General features: G+C 38.4%; 2 protein-coding genes across 5 annotated transcripts in view; both read right to left on the bottom strand.

Moving 5' to 3' along the window:
• Window positions 1-1,698, bottom strand: LOC137044731 (mRNA decay activator protein ZFP36L2-A-like; the record flags this gene model as incomplete). The annotated part of the gene is made up of 2 exons (XM_067420992.1): window positions 893-1,698; window positions 1-702 (listed from the first exon to the last, which is right to left on the bottom strand). Coding segments are annotated over exons 1-2 (795 nt in total), but the record flags the coding sequence as incomplete, so codon positions are not given.
• An 811-nt stretch (window positions 1,699-2,509) lies between these two features.
• thada (THADA armadillo repeat containing) overlaps window positions 2,510-20,127 on the bottom strand; it is a 139,709-nt gene continuing 122,091 nt past the window's right edge. For 3 of the 4 annotated variants that reach the window (XM_067421398.1, XM_067421396.1, XM_067421399.1), the window contains 4 exons: window positions 19,870-20,029; window positions 19,667-19,789; window positions 5,466-5,635; window positions 2,510-3,947 (listed from right to left, as the gene is read on the bottom strand). In XM_067421398.1, the coding sequence (XP_067277499.1) occupies window positions 3,645-3,947; window positions 5,466-5,635; window positions 19,667-19,789; window positions 19,870-20,029 (756 nt within the window). In that variant the 3' untranslated portion in view covers window positions 2,510-3,644. The remainder of the gene's footprint in view (window positions 3,948-5,465; window positions 5,636-19,666; window positions 19,790-19,869; window positions 20,030-20,127) is intronic. The other variant, XM_067421397.1, reaches the window with a different exon arrangement.

Below are 20,127 nucleotides of genomic sequence, written 5' to 3'. Positions count from 1 at the left end.
GAGTTCGTGGTGGTGGTGGCTGGAGAAACCCGAGAAGCTAAGGCTGTGGTGGAGTTTCGGTCGGTCCCTGAAGGATCCCGCCGCCTGTTGGTGCCCGTAGCCACACAGCGGCTCCCCCCGGGCGGGCTTGGTGGACTCTCCCTGCATACTGTTGGCGTTGGTCGGCGCTGGTCTGCGTTCGTCAGCATTATGGATGAAGTGGCAGCGCGGGCCGTACGGGCAGAAGCCGATGGTGTGGAAAGTGCGACAAGGCTCGGTTTTGTACTTTGGGTGGCGAGATAGGCTTCTCAGCTCGTGGTAGCCGTGCGCAAACTGGCACTTTTCGCCGTATTTGCACGCGCCGTTTTCCTCGAATGGCCTGCAGAGCTCCGTCTTGTAGCGGGTGGAGTTGATCTGCGAGCCCTGTTTCTGCTGCAAGACTTGCAGCTGCTGCTGCTGGCTGTTCTCGCTATAGGCGCGGTCGCGAAACTTGTTCTCCTTATTCATTATGGCGTTCTCCTTTATGTTGCTGTAAGAGCTGCTGGGGTACTTGTTGCCGTTCGCCATGGACTCCATGTTGCTGGCAGAGTTTCGACGAAAGAATCCTGAAGCGTACGAGTTGCAGTTGTTAGTGCAACTGCTGGAGGTTGTTACCGGGGCCCCGACTGCTTTCTTATCCAGCATGCTGTTTATGTGAATGGCGTTCATGTTCAGGCTCTTCTCCTGCTGTGCAGAGGTAGAAAGAAAGTTAAAAATCAATGCATTGTAACGTTAGTTGCAAAACTATTTATGCATTTGTTTCAGCCGTGCATTACATTGTTTAAACTGCCAAAACTTCTCGAAACACAATGGTAAAGTCTTAGCAGAGATAGGATGCACGTTGTTGTGGGTTAAATAAGCAAAGTAACGTTACCTTGTACAGCATGTCGATGTCGTAGAAAGCGGATAGGATGGTTGCAGACATGTCTGTTTCTTCGGAAGAAGATAGTCGCAGATAATCTCTCATTTGTGGACCGACCTGGATCCTTTGGATGCAGAGGTTTTAGTTTGCCTCTTGCTCTGGGTTTGTGCAAGATAAACGGAATTAAAACAAAAAATGGTAGTCTCAGATGTGGCCTGAAACACAGAGAAGGAAGGCAGATCTCCTAGTTGCGTGTTTTTGTTGTCGAGTCTTCTCCAACCGTGCAGTGTTGAGTCTGGTTTACTATCCCCGCACATATAAGCTCGTGGAACGCGTAAAGAGGAGGAGCTCTCAAACTTACTGTGAAAGTTGCCTAAAAGTTACGCCCTGCTTTTCAAGTGTCGCCGGGACTCATGATCTCATTGGTCACTTTTTGTACCCCTCATGCAGGACACCCCCCGCCCCCTCCTCCCGCCCGCACATGGTTGTTTTTATACATCATTTTAAAGTTTAGTGCAGTGTATTTTAAACACAACAAATAAATACTCGTGTTAACACATGCTTACTACCATAGAAAATGTAGTTGTATAATAAATATATTTAATTATATTTCGTAAAGCACAGGACCCCAGCTTGAACTAGTATGGACTGTGTTAGTTTGTTAATACATTATTTTATTAAAGTATCTAAGAAGGATATGTATTATACAGGCACACGCAGTGTTGTTGACTGTTTACACTTTGTGTGCACGAGATTTAAGCGCGTCTGCCGTGTGAGACTGGTTGCTCTGATATCAGGAAATGTTTAGTGCGATTGCATAATCTAGGCCGAGAGGCCAAACTTTGAAATTGTGCCAGATCTGATGCATGGGAGTGAGAAACCATCCCAGCTAACAGGGAACGTTCTCAGAACGTTGGCTAACGTTCTCTAAAAGTTCTCTCAAAGTTATCAAAAAACGTTCTTGCAGTAACGTTATTAGAACGTTGTGCCAACGTTATTTGCTGTTGAGTAACGTTCTAAAAACGTTACCTATAAAACGTTTTTCTTACATTGTTAGTGGAACGTTTTAAAAACGTTACTACATTAAAAAAGTATTAGTCATTACAAATTAGTCATACAGCTTTTTTCTCAAACTTCAGATACATAATTTGTATATCCAGAGACAACTTAATGACACTTAAATGCTATTTTCGAGTATATATTTATTTTTTTACAATCAGAAGAAAAATCTAGTAAACTAATTATGTATTAAATATAAATGTAATATAAATATAAAAGTCAATTATAAAAGTGGTTTTAGCTTTTTTTAAGAAAGTATAAGATGTCAATAAACAAAAGCAAGTACATTAAAGGAGAAAACAGGAATATTTTATTTGATCATACTCCACACCCTTATAAGAACGTTTTTTAACGTTCTTAGAACCTAATGAGAACGTTAATACAACGTTCCACAAACTGGACATTTCAACGTTCCTAGAACGTTCAAAAACGTTTTTAGAACTTAATGGGAACGTTAGGGAAACGTTCTTATAACCTAAAATTGTTAGCTGGGATGACGCTTGTCTGCACGTGACAAAGTTTTGCCCTGCTCATTTCTTTTTCTGTATAAATAAAGTGCAGTTCAATGCATTACTTTTGAAATGTGTCCTTTATTTAAAACAACTTTCAGATTTAAGAAACTTTTACCAAGCTGCTTTGTAAGAGTGAAAATCAAATCCTGCAAGAAACATGCTTCTAAGTTCTAATACAAAAAAAGACACAATACTGCCCCCTTACGGTCTGATCAATGCTGATCGTCGTAAAGAAAGGCTTCTCGCGCCACCCACAGGCAAAAATATAACAGTAAAATATATAATTTACTTCACAGTGCCTGATGTGATTTTCCTCCTCCACTTCCCATTGCATATTTTTGCAGTACTCTTGTAGTATTTCAATTCCATTGTCATGGTTTCAGCAAAGCATGTCTATGCATTAATGATCCCGGCGAGAGGAGCGGTATGTAGGATTTTACCCACCCCATGTGTGGGAGGAATAGGCTGCTGACATTCCAAAACATTACATCATTTTACAGTAAAAAGGGAACATTGCAACTACAGTCCCCGAAGGCAGCCCAGCTGTCTACTTACCAAACGGACACCAGCCTGTAGATCTCTTATTGCATAACATGCACAGAAGGAGCAAACAAACAATTAATTTAACTGAAAACAGTGAAAGGGGTAGTTCACCCAAAAATTCTGTCGTCATTTAGTTACTCTCAAGTTGTTACAAACAAAGGAAGATATTTGGAATATTGTTTGTAACCAAGCAGATCTCGACAGCCATTGACTTGCATAGTGGGGAAATGTAGTCAATGGCTGCTGAAATCTGCTTGGTTACAAACTTTCTTTCAAATATCTTCCTTTGTGTTTGGCAGAACAGAAATTCATACAGGTTTGGAACAACTTGAGGGTGAGTAAATGATAGAACTTTCATTTTTGGGTGAACTATCCCTTTAAGCTTTGCATTAAATATGACAGTTTGCTCAAATACTACAATGTGTGAAAATGACATTGAAAAGACAGCTGAGGAAAGGAAAACCTCAGGTTCTGAGTATCACAAACACACATTGTACAAAAGTAAAACCACATTCAAATAAATGTAATAAACAAATTAAATAAACAATTAAAAACTTTGTGGTCATGTCTGCATGCAAACCGGAAAACCACTGTAAGATTAAAATAGATTTCTAATTCACGACCCCTTTTACTTTCTGTATCTTTCACAGTCATCTTGTAAGTGTATCAAGAAGATTCTGAGCGAGTGATGTTCTCTCTTTCAGCAGTGTTATTTTGGCATACTGTATGGTGGCTGAAAACTGGGGCAGTGCAGCGAGGGCTTTCATTGAACGCTCAGCAGTGAGAGAATTACTGCTTGCAATGGCTGATAGTCGGTCCAGCTCTGTGGCGCTTACGCCAGGTAAATATTCCACTCTTAAGAGGGCAGAGAGGTGTCCATGCAACATCTGTGCCCACAACAAAGGCTCTGCCCACAGGTTAAGGTCTCCCTTTTCAAAGAGGAACTCTTCATCCTGGATAAAGAGGAGAATTAGAAGTACAACCTACATTTTTAAGCAAGATTTTCTGAAGACAATGTGAGCAGTGCTTGCAATGTTCACCAGCTGGCACAAAAACCAGGGTGCTGGTGAAAAGCTAAATGCCTGCCCATAAACAAATTGTTTTCTATTGTTTTCCATTGTCTTTATAAGATTTATGGGTTCCCTTGATGGGATTATAATTCTTTTCCTCATTAAAGCTGTTAAAGGGATAGTTCACCCCAAAATTAAAATTATCCCATGATTTACTCACCCTCAAGCCATCATAGTTCTACATGTCATTCTTCTTCAGACAAAAACAATCAGAGTTATATTAAAATGTCCTGGTTTATCCAAGCTTTTTAATGACATTTTAGTGGAAGAAAGAAATTTTAGTGAAAGAAAAATACTCATATTTAAAACTTTATCAAGTAAAATATCTAGCTTCCGGTTGACTATTCAACTTACGAAGTACGTGTAACCCCTCTCCCAGGTCAAAATGGTAGTGTAATGTCTGACGTCATTGTGGCGCCAGTTACGCTTTTTTCCATAAGTTGAATATGGAAAGCAGTCCGCCATAGGCTAGATAATTATCTTTATAATGGTTTAAATATGGATATTTTTCTTACAAAAAACATTGATTCGCTTCAAAAGGCCTTTATTAACCCCGGAGCCATGTGGATTACTTTTATAATGGATGGACTCACTTTTTTATTCTTGAAATTTTGGGCTGCCATTCACTGCCATTATAAACCTGGGAAGAGCTATGTATTCATCTGAAATAAGAATGTCATATACACCTAGGATGGCTTGAGGGTGAGTATATCAATGGTAAATGGACTGCATTTATATAGCACTTTCTACAGACCCATGGCCACCAAGACGCTTTACATATTGCCTCACATTCACCCATTCATACACAGATGTCGGTGTCAGACATGCAATGCGCCATCCAGCTCGTCGGGGTGGACGGCGTTGGCTTCCTTATGGACACATCAAACTCGGTTTGGTGGAACTGGGGATTGAACCACCAACCTTCCTTTTGTATGGGAAATCATGTAAAATAAATCATGGGGTAATTTTCACTTTTGGGTGAACTATCCCTTTAAGTACAGTATCTTTGTCTTTTTTTCTGTCTGAATTTGAAATACCTTTTTACTTCAAATCAAAATGTGTTATGTTGTGATTCATATTTTAGCTTACAAAGACTTTTTAAAAATCCCTATGAAAAAATAATAATGGGGTAATACTTCTTGGAACCAATGCCATTGAAAAAGTGATTCAAAACATTCAAGGTAAAAATGGCAGAAACCTTATGTTAAAAATAAAATGGATAGGCTATTTTCAATTTACGTCTATTAGTATTTTTTCATTTGTTAGGTCACAAATTGTAACAGTGTTCTGATTCTGACACAAATAGGGCAAGTTATGCGCCAAAGTTTTAAAAGCCCCTAAACATGATCAATATAGTGATGCAATGAAGAATTACACAAAAACAGGAAAAGTGCTCCTTACCAACTCTGGTGTTTCCTCACAATTTGCATCCAATTGCTCGTCTCCCAGGAGCCATTCTATCAAGTTCACCATACCAGCAGCCACATGGTCCCACATCTGGAACAGCTGGCACAAAATACCCACCCCCATCTCCAGGGCAACCGGAGGAGAGACAGCACCCGTGGCAACACCTAGAAATGTGGCAGAACATAAAAGTCCAAATGAAATCTGACAGATATTCCCTGACGTAACACAGGATTCAGCTAAATGAATGATTCTGGAACACACGTATGGAAAATGTAAATAGATCATTTTAATGAGCGATGTCAATCTTGGTCTGGTTTCTTTAGTCTCCAAAGCATTACTGGGTTCATGCAGTGGAGGTAGTGCCTTGCCACAATGAAATCTGCTCTCAATCTGAGATTTGCCAGAGCGTTGGATGTAAAGCAACAGCCTGAGATTGATGCCTTGCTCTCTTTTTGTTCTCTAGACAGCACGTTTCCATCTTCCTCTGGCATTGAACCCATTTGAGAGAAACAAAACTATAACTCACAAGCAAAACGTGAACACTGAAAACCACAACATGCCATATGCGCACAGGCATTCAAGGTCATTTCTGACTCAACGATTGGGAAGTTGAATCTAAGAATAGATTTAGACTGAAGATAATTAAAGTAAGAAAACAACAATATTGACGCCCATTTAGGACGGCCGTCGACCTCCCTTTGGCTTTAATGACCCCAGTTGTTCATGCTTCAAAGCAGTAACGTGAGAAATCTAATGCAGAAAACTCTGGTCCCCCCCCCCCCCCCCCCCACGACCTACCAACCAGAAGATGACATGCAAATTACTTAGGTGACTTCAAAAGTCACCAGGAATTGCCAGTCAAAACCAAAAGAGAGCAAAGCAACACTCCCCCACCCACCCCTCCCCCAAAAGAACTGTAGGAAAACATCCCCTGCTCAAGAATGAACGGATCAACTTTCCAATGCAAACTTAAGTAGAGTGCCATGAGCTAACATCACAAGAACATAGAAAGCTGTTGACAGTGTAGACTTTGAGGACGACATGGTCCTTTCTCTAGGTGATGTATTGGGACATCCTCATCTCTTGCTTTACTGGAGTCTGATGTCAGAGGTGCTTTTAATGCATATAGGCTTTGATGCTGGATGCCTTCCAGGGCCAAACAAATAACCAACACCCAGACATTAAGAATAGGAAACTCAAGCTCCTTCCATTCTTTTTTCCCCTTCTCTGTGGTTTAGCACTTCAAAAGCATGATTTCTCAATCTCCTCAGTGCTTACTCAACAGGATGCTCTCTTCGTATCTGCAAACACGAGTGTTGTTTTTCTTTAGGATCACATCTGATGTGTTTAGTTTCATTTTGAGAACAATCTATATAACATATAGTGTCTGTAAATTCAAAACTTAAAGGCTGAACATGCACTGTCAAAACAAATTGTAACTTTAGAGGTACAACATCTTTGTTGATTTATCCTTAAAAGGTTTATATTTATCTCTTAATGGTAGTATATAAGGTACTTTCTATATACTAAAAGGTGCAAGTTTGTCCAATAAGGGTACTGGTCTAGTGACAAGTTGTTGTACCTCTAATGGTAACATTTTATAACAATGTTTTCATTGCCTTGCTGCACTTAACAGTATAGTCCCCACAAAATTAAAATACTATAATTTACTCACCCTCAAGAAGTTTCAAATCTGTATTTTCTGAGGATATTTTGAAGAATGTTGGTAACCAAACCAACATTTTGGTGAACATTAACTTTCCTTCTATGGACATAAGAAGACATTCCTCAAAATATTTTTTATATCTATTCAAATACATTTGATACATGTAAGTGAGTAAGTGATTAATTTTCTCTGAACTATCCCTTTAAAATGAACGTGAAGAAGCTTCTAGATCTTGGCTGTGGATGTACCAGCAGAAATGTTTGTGAGGTGTTTCGGGGCAGTTCGCCCAGCCGGTTTACATCTAGGCGCACACAGTTGTGCTGGGATTCCAGAAGGAAGAAGAGGGCAGTTTCATTCCCGTAATCGATCTGTGGGAGTCGTGGAACTGGAACTAATTAAAAAACTTTCTGAATAATGAGAGCAAGAAGAGCTTTAGTGTGTGGCAAATCTGGGATGTGAGTAAGCGCAGCTGGGCGAGTGTCGGGTGTCTCAAGTGAGGGGCGGGTGAGCGGGAAGATGGGCTAGATGAATAAGAAAACCTCTCTAAGTCCTTATTTACCTCTGGTTCAAGCCTTCCCATGCAACTAGGGTCTCTTAGTAGATTTGACACAGCTTTATCTCACTCTACATATAAATGCTTTTCAAACCACATTACTAAACTAAGACCCCAAAATGAAAATGGTCAATTTACTCACTCATTTGAAAATCCAAACCTAAAATACTTCTTTCATTAATGGAACACAAAATATTACTTTCTGACAAATATCTTGGCTGCCCTTCTCAATATAATAAACATGAATCAGGATGGCACTGTCAAGCTAAAAAAAAAAGAAGATAAAAAAGGAAGTACTCAAAAGTCATATGCTAGTCTTTTCTGTTTCACAGAATAAAGTCACACAGTTTTGAAAATACATGAAGATGATTAAATTAATACAGAATAACATTTCTGAGTGACCTATTCCTTTTTTATTCTATATACACATCCTCAGTCTACATCAAATCTTACATTGATGAAAAAGAGCGTGTAAGTAGGTAGAGATTTTGGTGCATGTGGGAATGACCACATGTACATCCGTGCATGCTCTCTCTCTCTCATACACACACATACGTGCATATTTGGACACACACCCAGAACAAGGTGCAAGAAGTCTGCGGGCAGGAAGCACTGGTGTGGGCGAGAGTGGTGTCAAGGTGCGAAAACACACACACTTTTACAGCTCTAACTTCCTTCAGAGATCTATGAGAACCTACGAACTAGAGGCGGCTCTTACCCAAACAAACACGCGTAAGAATGCTCATACGTACAAAATACAGACAGACTGATAATCAGCTTGACATATTTTCTAAACATATCGGATCTTTAATTATTTATATCACAAAATTTGTTGCACAAATATAAAGGTATTAATAATAATAGCAGTTAACGCTCAGAATTATGGCTTTATATATTCAAAAGTCCAGTAATATCAGGTGTAGCTCTTGAGACATATCATCTGACACATTTATGTTACCTTTACATCAGCCTAACCTGTCTAACAGGAGTGTTACAGTATCACCCAAGTGTCTGCTGGTTAAAAGGCCTGGCAAACGGTCACATGACCCTAAGACTGATGGGAAAAGACTGTAACTTATGTGGTACCTCACAATGTTTAGAATTCTTCCTGTGTCAATAGACTTGTGACCACCCTCTTTTTAGCGGCCTTGGTTCGGAAAGTATCTCTAATCATTTTATCCACAGGATTTGCAAAATTGTTTAAGAAACTTCTATCTATCTATCTATCTATCTATCTATCTATCTATCTATCTATCTATCTATCTATCTATCTATCTATCTATCTATCTATCTATCTATCTATCTATCTATCTATCTATCTATCTATCTATCTATCTATCTATCTATCTATCTATCTATCTATCTATCTATCTATCAGTTAAAATGAGTATTCGGGCCAATAGGCCTAAACTATTACTGCCAAAGACCTTTGCCTTTAATAATTAAGCACCCTTGCGCTACATTTAGACATTTTGGTTTAATGGATGAATGATGCATTGATCAGTTTAGACCTCTTCTTGTAATACATTACACAAATGACTATGAGGCATCTACTGCTAAAGACATTACACGCACAAAACTGAAGTAAGACATGAGCTGACTGGTGAGAAAGTCCTCAAAACAAAACCAGACTGCCAACAACAATACCAACTGGAGTAATGCGAGCAACAAATGTTTAAGGCTTTATAAAAGGGTTGGACTCATGTTATACTTGGATATTTTACATGTAATCACAGTAACAACACTTCATATTTAAATATGGCAAGGTAAAACATTTTGCTAGTGGAAAAAAAAAAAATTTACATTTTGATGACAACAATACATCAAGGCGACATAATTAATGTTTCCTGGTTTAGGGATTTTAACAGACCCTAATCCTAAGCATTTAACTTTGCTGAGTCCCATAGTTTAAAATTTTATGTGCGCCTCAAACCTAATGGGGCACCACTTTATATTAGGCGGCCTTAAGTACTATGTACTTACACCAAAAAATAAGTACAATGGCCCTCATTTATCAAAAGTGCGTACACCAAATTTCCAGCGTACACCTTGCGTACACCCAAACCCATGGTGACTGAGATTTTTCAGTATGGACGTTGGCGTACGGCACGCTCAAATCCTACGCCAGCTCAGGAGGTGGTGTACGCACGTTTGAGAAAAACAATTCCTAACACCACAAAACACACTGAATAAAGATCTGCTATATTATGACCCACTGTAAAAAACAAAAACAACATAGTAATTATAAACTTCGGTGTTTATTTTTGTGCAACGTATTCAATGTTTAATTTGTGTGACTATAGGCTACCAAAGCATTTGAGACATGTATTCCTCCAGTTGCGAGCCTGTACGGCAGCTGCGCACGGACTGGGACTGAATAATTCAGACTGACAAAATAATAAAAAATACATTCTTCTTCTTTTAAATATTAATAAAATAAATAATAACGACATTCTTCTTCTAAATAACAATAAGCGTCATTAATAATAAAATTCATAATAATATAATAAAAAGAATCTTACAAATTGTCATGCAATTATTAATGTGAATGAATGGAGGCTACTCCACATCACATAATCATATCGTACACACCAATACATGTGCCGTGATACGAAATTAAATGCTAATTGTTTCAAAACATGTGCTGTAAAATAATGCACTGTGAGGTAGGCCTAATTTATCATCCAAACAGCTTTAAACTGCTGGAATGCGCTTCTCAATCTCCACACTATTAACAGTACTCGTAATTTGGGTCCATATTCGTTTGTTTTTTGGGTACCTTTAATCCCACTCTTTAAACTCCCAAATAAAACAATTTTCGCCTTTTTCCACTTCCCTGGTAATTGTCTCGATGGGTGCGTCTTAATCATCTCACTAGTTCAGTAGTCAGGGCACTGATCAGGGAGTCAGCCCATTGACTTATGTCCTAATCACTGCCCTGACTAGTGGATTAGTAAGATGATTGAGATGCGCCATATCTCCACGTCGGAGAAGTTTCGCTTCTTTGCCGTCTTCCGTGTGTCCATGGCGTAAAATGAGGGCGTGGGGGAGGCGGAGACTTGAATATATAGGGGCGTGTTATTCTAATGACGATCTTTTTCAGCCGCGGCATTTATCAAGGGCAGGTATTGCGTACACCTGAATTGCAGAGGTGCGCAGAGTTTCATAAATCAGGCGGTGAGAGGAGTGTAAGCATAATCTTACGCCAACATATACGCCCGTTTCCATGCAAGATTGATAAATGAGGGCCAATGTACTTACTGTGTTCAAATTGTATTGCAAAACACTTTTTCTGATATTGAGGTGGATACGGGTAGGGTTAGGGACAGGTGTGGTGGTATGGGTCAGTTTAAGGGTAGGGTTAGGTGTAATGGAAGTGCCTACTGTGTAATTACAAAAGTAACTACAGAAATTAATTACAGAAGTAATTACATGCAGGTATTTTTTAAAATGTAAGTACAATGTAAAAACATGTATGTACACAATAAGTGCATTGTATCAAATGATTAATTATAACATTAGTACATAGTAGTTAAGGCCACCTAATATAAAGTGGGTCCCCTAATGGTGTATTATTACTTCCAAGTGATCAGAATGTGAAACAGAATGTAGAGCTTTTTTGACTTGGGCACGTAAGCAACACCCTAACAGCCACCCTACAAACTACCCATTAACACACTGCCAACCAAACAACAGCCTAACACTGTGGTGGGTACTTTTATTCAGTAAATGTAAAAATATTTACACTCATTCAAAGCTACATCTCTGTAACTGAGGTGAAAGCAAATTGGTTCCTAAAATGCTGGAAAAAGAGAGAAACGCGCTGAGCATTTCGGGCACAGTAATCACATTTGAAATGCTTGAACACTCCCGAGTTCCTCCCCGTGAGAATATGGTCCTATTCCCTCTTAATGCTGTTATCAGATGTACCTCTCACCCTCCTAAAAGCCTTGTCAAGTGATGCCAGGGGTTCTGATTTCCAACCTAATTTGTATTGAGATAGCCGAGGAATAAACGTTTTTAATTGAATTTGGTTTAGTGTACTGCACAAAGACTTCACTGTGACGGCGAGGAGAAAAATGGCCAAGTACAAAGCCAGAAATGTGATTACAGCGAGAGGTCAAGTTAGAGTTACTTCATGAACTGCTTTTTTCACTATCAAGATTTTAGGTTAAAAATGTACATATATACTACAATTTAAAAGGTTTATGGTTGGTTAGATTTTTTTTAAAACAAAACTATGGTAAAAAATAAACATATAGTGTAGTAATATTACAGTTCACAATAGCTGTTATATTTTATTTTTATTTTTTGAGAGGATCATTACTATTGCATACAGTTAAAAAGTTTTCAGTATTCAGTGATTGACCAATCAAAATCAAGTGTTCCAGAGAGCCGTTGTAATATGAGATCATAAAAACTGTGAGCATAACAATTTTAGATCTTGTTTAGATCAATTGCAGCAGCTGTTACAGTTTGAAAGTTCATGTCAACTACCCAAAACGAGTAACATATTGTGGGTTGGCAACAAGAGAAGACAAAAGATTGTTGAAAAAAAGGATTTCTCAGACTCTTCCCCCAACATGCTCGTTTTTTTTGCCCATGTGAAGCAGGATATCGGCGTGTCAGGGAATGTGGTAATGATGTGGTTTTGATGTGACTGATTTATGGGACAAAGGTGCTGCTCCTCTCTGCATCGCTGACCCACACCCCCATTTCAAAGGCGCAGGGCTGCCGTTCACCACCTCTCCTCCACACCTCTCCTCTGTCGCTCAGTCAGGCGAGGTCGTAAACAACACTGACCTGACCTCCCCCATCCCTCCAAAACACTTTAAAAAAAATTCCCTTTCCAGCAGTCTTCATCTGAGCTCCTTGAGTGAGTGTTGTTGTATTTATCCTGTGTAGGCCATGTCTCCAGTGGTTTAAATCAATAGTCTGAGTTCAATACAAGTTAACCACATACAGTACAGGCCAAAGGTTTGGACACATTACTATTTGTAAAGTTTTTGAAAGAAGTTTCTTCTTCTTCTGATTCAAAAATACACAAAAAAAGTAATATTGTGATAAATTATTACAATTGAAAATTGATTTGGTTTTCAATTTATTATACTTTAAATTATCATTAATTTCTGTGATGCAAAGCTGAATTTTCAGAATCGTTACTCCAGTCTTCAGTGTCACACGTTAACACATCCTTGCTGAATAAAAATATTGATTTATTTAAAAAAAAAAAGAAAAGAAAAAATGACCCCAAATTCTTGACCAGTAGTGTATATTGTTGTTACAATATATATATTATTTTTTTAAAAATTGTTTCTTTTCTTTTCTTTTCTTTTGATTATTATTATTATTATTATTATTTTATTTTTTATTCATCAAAGTATTATAAAAAAAGTTTCACAGGTTATGAAAAAATATTAAGCAGCAGAATCGTTTTCAACTTTGAAAATGAATCCTCATATTAGAATGATTTCTGAAGGATCATGTGACCCTGAAGACTAAAGTAATGATCCTGAAAATTCAGCTTTGCATCACAGAAATAAATGATCATTTAAAGTATAATAAATTGAAAACCAATTATTTAAAATTGTAATAATATATCACAATATTAAAGCTACACTGTGTGATATTTTCCCCCATCTAGCGGTGAAAAAGTATATGACAATCCAGTGAATATTAGTTTCTGTTCCTCTCAATTCCGATTTCGTTTTAACTCCTACGGTGGCCGATTTAGTCCAAGATTAAGATGGATATCCAATCTATAAGATGGACAGATAGTCACTGGAAACAGAGTGTATTTTAATGTTTATTGTCTATTTTCGAGTACTACTTGAGTTGAGAAAAAGTTAATAATGAGCAGCTAATAATTAATTAAATCCTAAAATTGTAAAATTTAAATAAATAAATAAATAAATGTTTACACTTTATTTTGCAGTGTCCCTATTACAATGTAACTATATATTTAATAGGGCTGGGCAAGTTAACGCATTATTTTCGTGTTAACGCATTCATTAATTAATGCCGACAATTATTTTATCGCACATTAACGTAGTTATTTATTATTATATTGAAAGCCCGTTGCTCACTCCCTCTGAATACACATACAGACAAACCATTGGTCACAGGAGAATACAGGACTGTCTGTAAGCCAAGGGCTTGACATTCTTTGTCTGGGACCAATAAAATATTAAAATAACCAGAAACGCAAGAATTATATTTGTTATATTCAATGTAAACAGCGACTGTTGAGTGTATTTCTGCCTCTGGTACATTAACAAGTCTCGTTGAGGCTCGTGCTGCCTGTTTCTTTGTGAGAGACATTCGTGGAAAAAAATCAACACAAGTGAGCAGCAATATAAACCCACAGAAGAAACTTACTGGGATAAAACTGAGCTTTTTGTAGTTGTTGATATTTATGATATTGTTAATAAAACAAGTCGACTTTGCAATTGTGAATTGTGTAGCATGAATGGTGTAGCCTAGTTCAATAAACAACTAGCCTAATTTATATTAAGTTACTTAAATTTTAGATCCAAACAACCTTTTTTGTTCCATTTCACCCATGATTTCACAACGAAAATAGTTCCAAAAGCAAGCAACACTCAGCGCGGTGTTTTGTTACTGAATGATTCAGCGTTTTGAATGATGATCACTTGCTGCCCCCTATTGGCAGTTATGTTTAAAAGTATGATTGCATGTTTTATTTAGAACATCAATCTTATAACATTATTTACTGCAGCTGTATTTTTTGCAGTTTAAATTATTTAATTTGATTGGTAACAGCCTATAGCATCTTTAGTATTATAACAGAATTTATTAATCAAATGTAAGAATTTAACATGAAAGATGATGCAAAAATTTAATATGATTTAAAAAAAATGGCCTTTATAAAATTAAATAACGCCCTGGGGTGAATATATGCAGATTTAAGTACGCCTATGTAAAAGCTGACAGAACACTGATAAGAATATTACTTCAGAATCAATATATGTATACCACCAATTTAATTTAATTTGATTAAATTAATGTTTAAGTTGATATTTACAAGAAATATTGTAACTGTTACTAACTTTTAACTGCTGTAAAAAGCAACTTATTTGTTTAAAGTGTTTGCAAACCATATGTTATTGCATTTTTGATCATATAGCCTATATAGATAATATTGAAAGTGACCGTTATCAGTTTATAGCAATAAATGAAGAGATGTCACACCGATCACAAGTTCAGTATGGAGTACCGCAAGGCTCAGTGTTAGGACCGTTGCTTTTCACCCTGTATATGCTACCACTGGGAGATATCATTAAGAGGCATGGCGTTAGTTTTCATTGTTATGCTGACGATACTCAGCTCTATATTTCTTCACGCCCGGACGAAACTTACCAATTCAGAAGATTAACAGAATGCATAGCTGATATAAAAAATTGGATGAATAGTAATTTCCTGCAACTTTATTTAGATAAAACTGAATTTGTAATTATTGGACAGAAAAGCTCCACAAGTAGTAACCGAGAATACTGTCTATAACTTGATGACTGCTCTGTCAAGCCCTCGTCGTCAGTGAGGAACCTGGGTGTGCTCTTTGATACCAATCTTTCATTTGAAAGCCACGTTTCTAGCATCTGTAAAACCGCATTCTATCATCTTAAAAATATATCTAAATTACGGCACATGCTTTCAATGCAAAATGCTGAACAGTTAGTACATGCGTTCATGAGCTCAAGGCTAGATTATTGTAACGCTCTACTGGGTGGTTGCCCTGCTCGCTAAATAAACAAACTCCAACTGGTCCAAAATGCGGCAGCTCGAGTTCTTACTAGAACCAGGAAGTATGATCATATTAGTCCAGTTCTGTCAACACTGCACTGGCTCCCTATTAAACATCGCATACATTTTAAAATCTTGCTTATTACTTACAAAGCACTAAATGGTTTAGCTCCCCAGTACTTAAGCAAGCTCTTAACGCATAATACTCCATCACGTCTATTGCAGTCTCAAAACTCTGGCCAGTTGATAATACCTAGAATATCTAAATCAACTGCAGGCGGTCGATCCTTTTCCTACTTAGCACCTAAACTCTGGAATAGTCTTCCTAGCATTGTTCGGGAAGCAGACACACTCTGTCAGTTTAAATCTAGACTAAAAACACATCTCTTTACTATAGCATACACATAGAACATTTTTAACTTTCATTATTCAAATCAATTTTCAAACTGATTGTTAGGCTGCATTAACTAGGTCAGCCGGAACCGGGAACACTTCCAATAACACCTGATGTACTTGTTACATCATAAGAAGAGTGGCATCCACACTAATGTTGGTCTCTCTGTTTATCCAAAGGTTTATCCCGGATCCGGGCCGTGTCCGGATCAGATGGTGGACCTGCGCCTGAACGTATCTGCTGGAGTATCTGCTGCATCCTGGAGTATCTGCTGAGACCGTGTCAATTGGTGTCTCCTCTGAATTTGCCTCACTGGCACGTCATGCTCAAAAAACCTGTCTCCACGCAATAACTACGATCTTTCAAGTATTCATACTCTTGTGTAATCGATGCACCGTCCTAAATAAACCCCTCTATTGCGTGATACCCTGAAATATTGAATATTCCAATCTAATATGATTTCTGACCTGTAAGGTTGCCAGAATAATAATCATACACGGTGTGTTAATAGGCCAGAGGAGAACTGGCACCCCGACTGAGTCTGGTTTCTCCCAAGGTTTATTTTTCTCCATCATGCCCTGAGGGAGTTTTGGTTCCTTGCCACTGAGGCCTTTGGCTTGGCTTGCTCAGTTGGGGACACAAAAATTATGATCAAAGTTATTCAACTAAATATATTAATAAAATGTATGAATTAGGTTTTATTTAAAGGTCCCGTTCTTCGCAATTCCATCTTTCAAACTTTGGTTAGTGTGAAATGTTGCTGTTAGAGCATAAATAATACCTGTAAAATTATAAAGCTCAAAGTTCAATGCCAAGCGAGATATTTTATTTAACAGAAGTTCCCTTTCAAAGCCTACAGCGACCGGCCGGTTTGGACTACACCGCTGCACTTCCTTACAGGAATGACGTCACTAGAACTGTTTGTTGACTAACCTTCCGCCCACAACAACACGCAAAATAGGGGGCGTGGTCTTGTTGCTCTCCCACGTGGAGAAGAGCGCGCATTCAGTGCTTGCATCTCCCCGTTATGGTAAGAGGCGGGACCTTTCCGGGCAAAGTGCGCTAAGCTGCGGTCCAATCACAACACGGGAAGCACTGGCCCAATCAGAACTCGTTACGTGTTTCTGAAGGAGGGACCTCATAGAACAAGGAAATCATCAGGCCATCATTTTTAGGAGAGAAAACAGCGGTGTACAGATAAGTAAATAGTGTGAAAAATACTGTTTTTTTACATGCAAAACATGAACTCATGTTATATTGCACACTGTAAACATAATCAAAGCTTCAAAAACACGCAAAGAACGGGACCTTTAATTCTATAAACTATAATACAGATCTGCCAACATTGTCGCTATATGATAATTTAAAATAAGCTGATAACATCACTATTTTCTCCAGAACGACTGTAGAGCCCAATTTAATTTTGTTGCAGTATTGTCCTGTTTGACACTGTGAAGCTGCTTTGACAATTTATCATCAATTTGACAATTTTTAATCGTGATTGTAAAAGCGCTATATAAATAAAGTTGATTGATTGATCTACTTTTCTTGAATATTGTTCATACTGCGGTTAATCACGATTAAATATTTTTATCGTTGCCCAGCACTAATATTTAAGTAATGATTAAGTAATAATATATAGCACGATTATCATGTGCGCTTAAAGGGTTAGTTCACCCAAAATTATATCATTAATGACTGACCCTAATGTCGTTCCACACCCGTAAGACCTCCGTTCATCTTCAGAACACAGTTTAAGATATTTTATATTTAGTCCGAGAGCTTTTCTGTTCCTCCTATAAAAGTGTATGCACACTATACTGTCCATGTCCAGAAAGATAATAAAAACATCATCAAAGTAGTCCATATGTGACATCAGTTGGTTGATTAGAATCTCTTGAAGCATTGAAAATATATTTGGTCCAAAAATAACACAAACGACTTTATTCAGCATTGTCTTCTCTTCCGTGTTTGTTTTCAATCCGCAAACAAAGATTTGAATGGTTATGAATCAACGGATTGATTCATGATTCGGATTGCGTGTAAAACTGCCAAAAAAATATCTTAAACTGTTTTCCGAAGAAGAATTGAGAATATCCTGAGAATATTTCTGAAAAACAGAAATATCCTGGTACAGAAGGTGGAGCTGCTTAACTTTACGCTTCTGACACTCAATTATCACACAGGAGAAGAAGAGAGCAAGCATTTACGCAAAGGCTTTAGGGTTTAGTTTAGGGTTATTTGCATGGAATTATGCATAATTTATTGTTATTACTACTATATAATGTAACAAGGACACTGCAAAACACAGTGTTAATGAATACATTAACAAATACAATCAAGATAAAATGCTTACTTAAAATGAAATATTTTATTTGTTTATGTGCATGTCATAGACCATTAAAGAACACCAGAGAAAAGGTGAATGTGTTAAATTATTGATATATTAAACTGTACCCATCTTTTTAATTTAATTTTATTTTAAAGAAACAGGACTAAAACAGAGCATTTCAGGCAGAGAACAGAGGTTAAAGGGAGGGTGAAACACTCAGTTTCAATCAATCTCATGTCAATCTTGAGTACCTATAGAGTAGTATTGCATCCTTCATATCTCCGAAAAGTCTTTAGTTTTATTATATTTATAAAAGAAATATGGGCTGTACCGAGTCTTTCCGGAAAAAAACGAGCGCCTGGAGGCGTATCGTGTGGGTGGAGCTAAAGAATGACGAGGGCGCAAAGCGATGACGTCCTCAAGCGTGGAGAAACCCATGGCTATCGAGCTCAGCTAATAGATATATGATCCAGAATCATTCGGAGGCTGAAATAAATTGAACAGGAGAATTAGCAACAGCAGGACGTCCGTCTCTGTGGTATGTACTATATTTATTGGCCTGTCAACATTTGTGTGTGTTTACTTGCAGTTTATGAGGACATGATTCGGTTTATGGACTATTGTATGCGACTAAACCTTAGCAGTAGCAAGCAAAACGGTTTTGCACGTCAGACTAGTGTAACGTTACACATACAACAACAATAGCGTAACCGTTTCAAGCGCATTTGAATGACGAAGCACGCGATCGTGTCGTTTACTGATGTTTACTCACGCGACGACAGCCAACAGCATAGACATTTGAAGCAGTTTTACTCACCGGCTGCTTTCAAAGCAGGACCGAACCTTTATCGCTGGGACCACTCCGTCAAAAACACACTTCTTTGGTATGATTTGCTGAAGTCTTGTAACAGCAGTGACCGTGGAAATCCGCGATGTTGTGAAGCTTCCCGTCATTTCTGCGTTCAAATCGGTTCAAATGCAGCGCTGCCTTCCGGGAATGCTGTGCTAAAGCGTTGAAGTCGCTTGATGTCACCCATAGGAATAAAGTGGCGCGTCATAAGTGTTCACGGACGACTGGATCTGCAGCTGAGCGAGTGTTTATGGGCGTGCATTTCCTCTCTCGCTCTAGTCACGCGCGCGCGCACCCTGCCGGGAGAAGAGCCCGTATGGCCCATACAAGGACCTTCCGCTCTTATTAACGTCAAGCCGAGCCATACTCGAAAAAAACCCTCTCCGAAACTTGTGAGAAACCGGAAGGAGTATTTTTGACAAAGAAATCCAACATTAGTTTTTGAAACTTTGTCTATGTTTAGGATGGGACTCCAAGTCTTTAACAGTGTAAATAGTTCAGTATGCATGAAACAGCATTTCACCCCCTCTTTAAAAAAGTATGTACAGCATGAGTGTACTGTGGTAATCGCTGACAGAGCTTAACTTTTATTGAACCCAGAACGTCCCTTTAATATGAGTGTATGTATGTGTGTACCTGTGTTCTGCAAATGAGATGGTATGTAGCAGGTGAAGTCAGCCGCCCCATCCCTGACATCCTGATCTTCGTCCTGTAATAACGTAAATAGACACTTCCATAGGGCCACAGTGTGCGAGATACCTAGAAAAAACAAACACACACAGCGTAAGCTTTAGTTCAAATTCCTGCATACTTGTTCTTATCCACAGATTTACACTCACCCAGAGGCAAAGCTGGCGCCGTCAGTAATGTGGGGACGGCCTTCACCAGCACCTCTGCTGACATGAGTTTGACTTCTGCAGGTTGCTCTTCACCACAGCTCTCCAGGACCAGCGCCCCCCATCTGCTCAGACAGACCACTGCAGCCTCATTGAGCTCCTGCTTTACAACACAAGCACATTACTGAATGAAGATCGCCATCGCCTTTGATGTATATCTCATAGTACTGACAAAAACACCAGATACTTCAAAGTGTGTTA

The sequence above is a fragment of the Pseudorasbora parva genome, chromosome 17 (genome assembly GCF_024679245.1).
Source record: "Pseudorasbora parva isolate DD20220531a chromosome 17, ASM2467924v1, whole genome shotgun sequence".
Lineage (NCBI taxonomy): Eukaryota > Metazoa > Chordata > Actinopteri > Cypriniformes > Gobionidae > Pseudorasbora > Pseudorasbora parva.
This window is presented reverse-complemented; position numbering and strand designations above follow the sequence as displayed.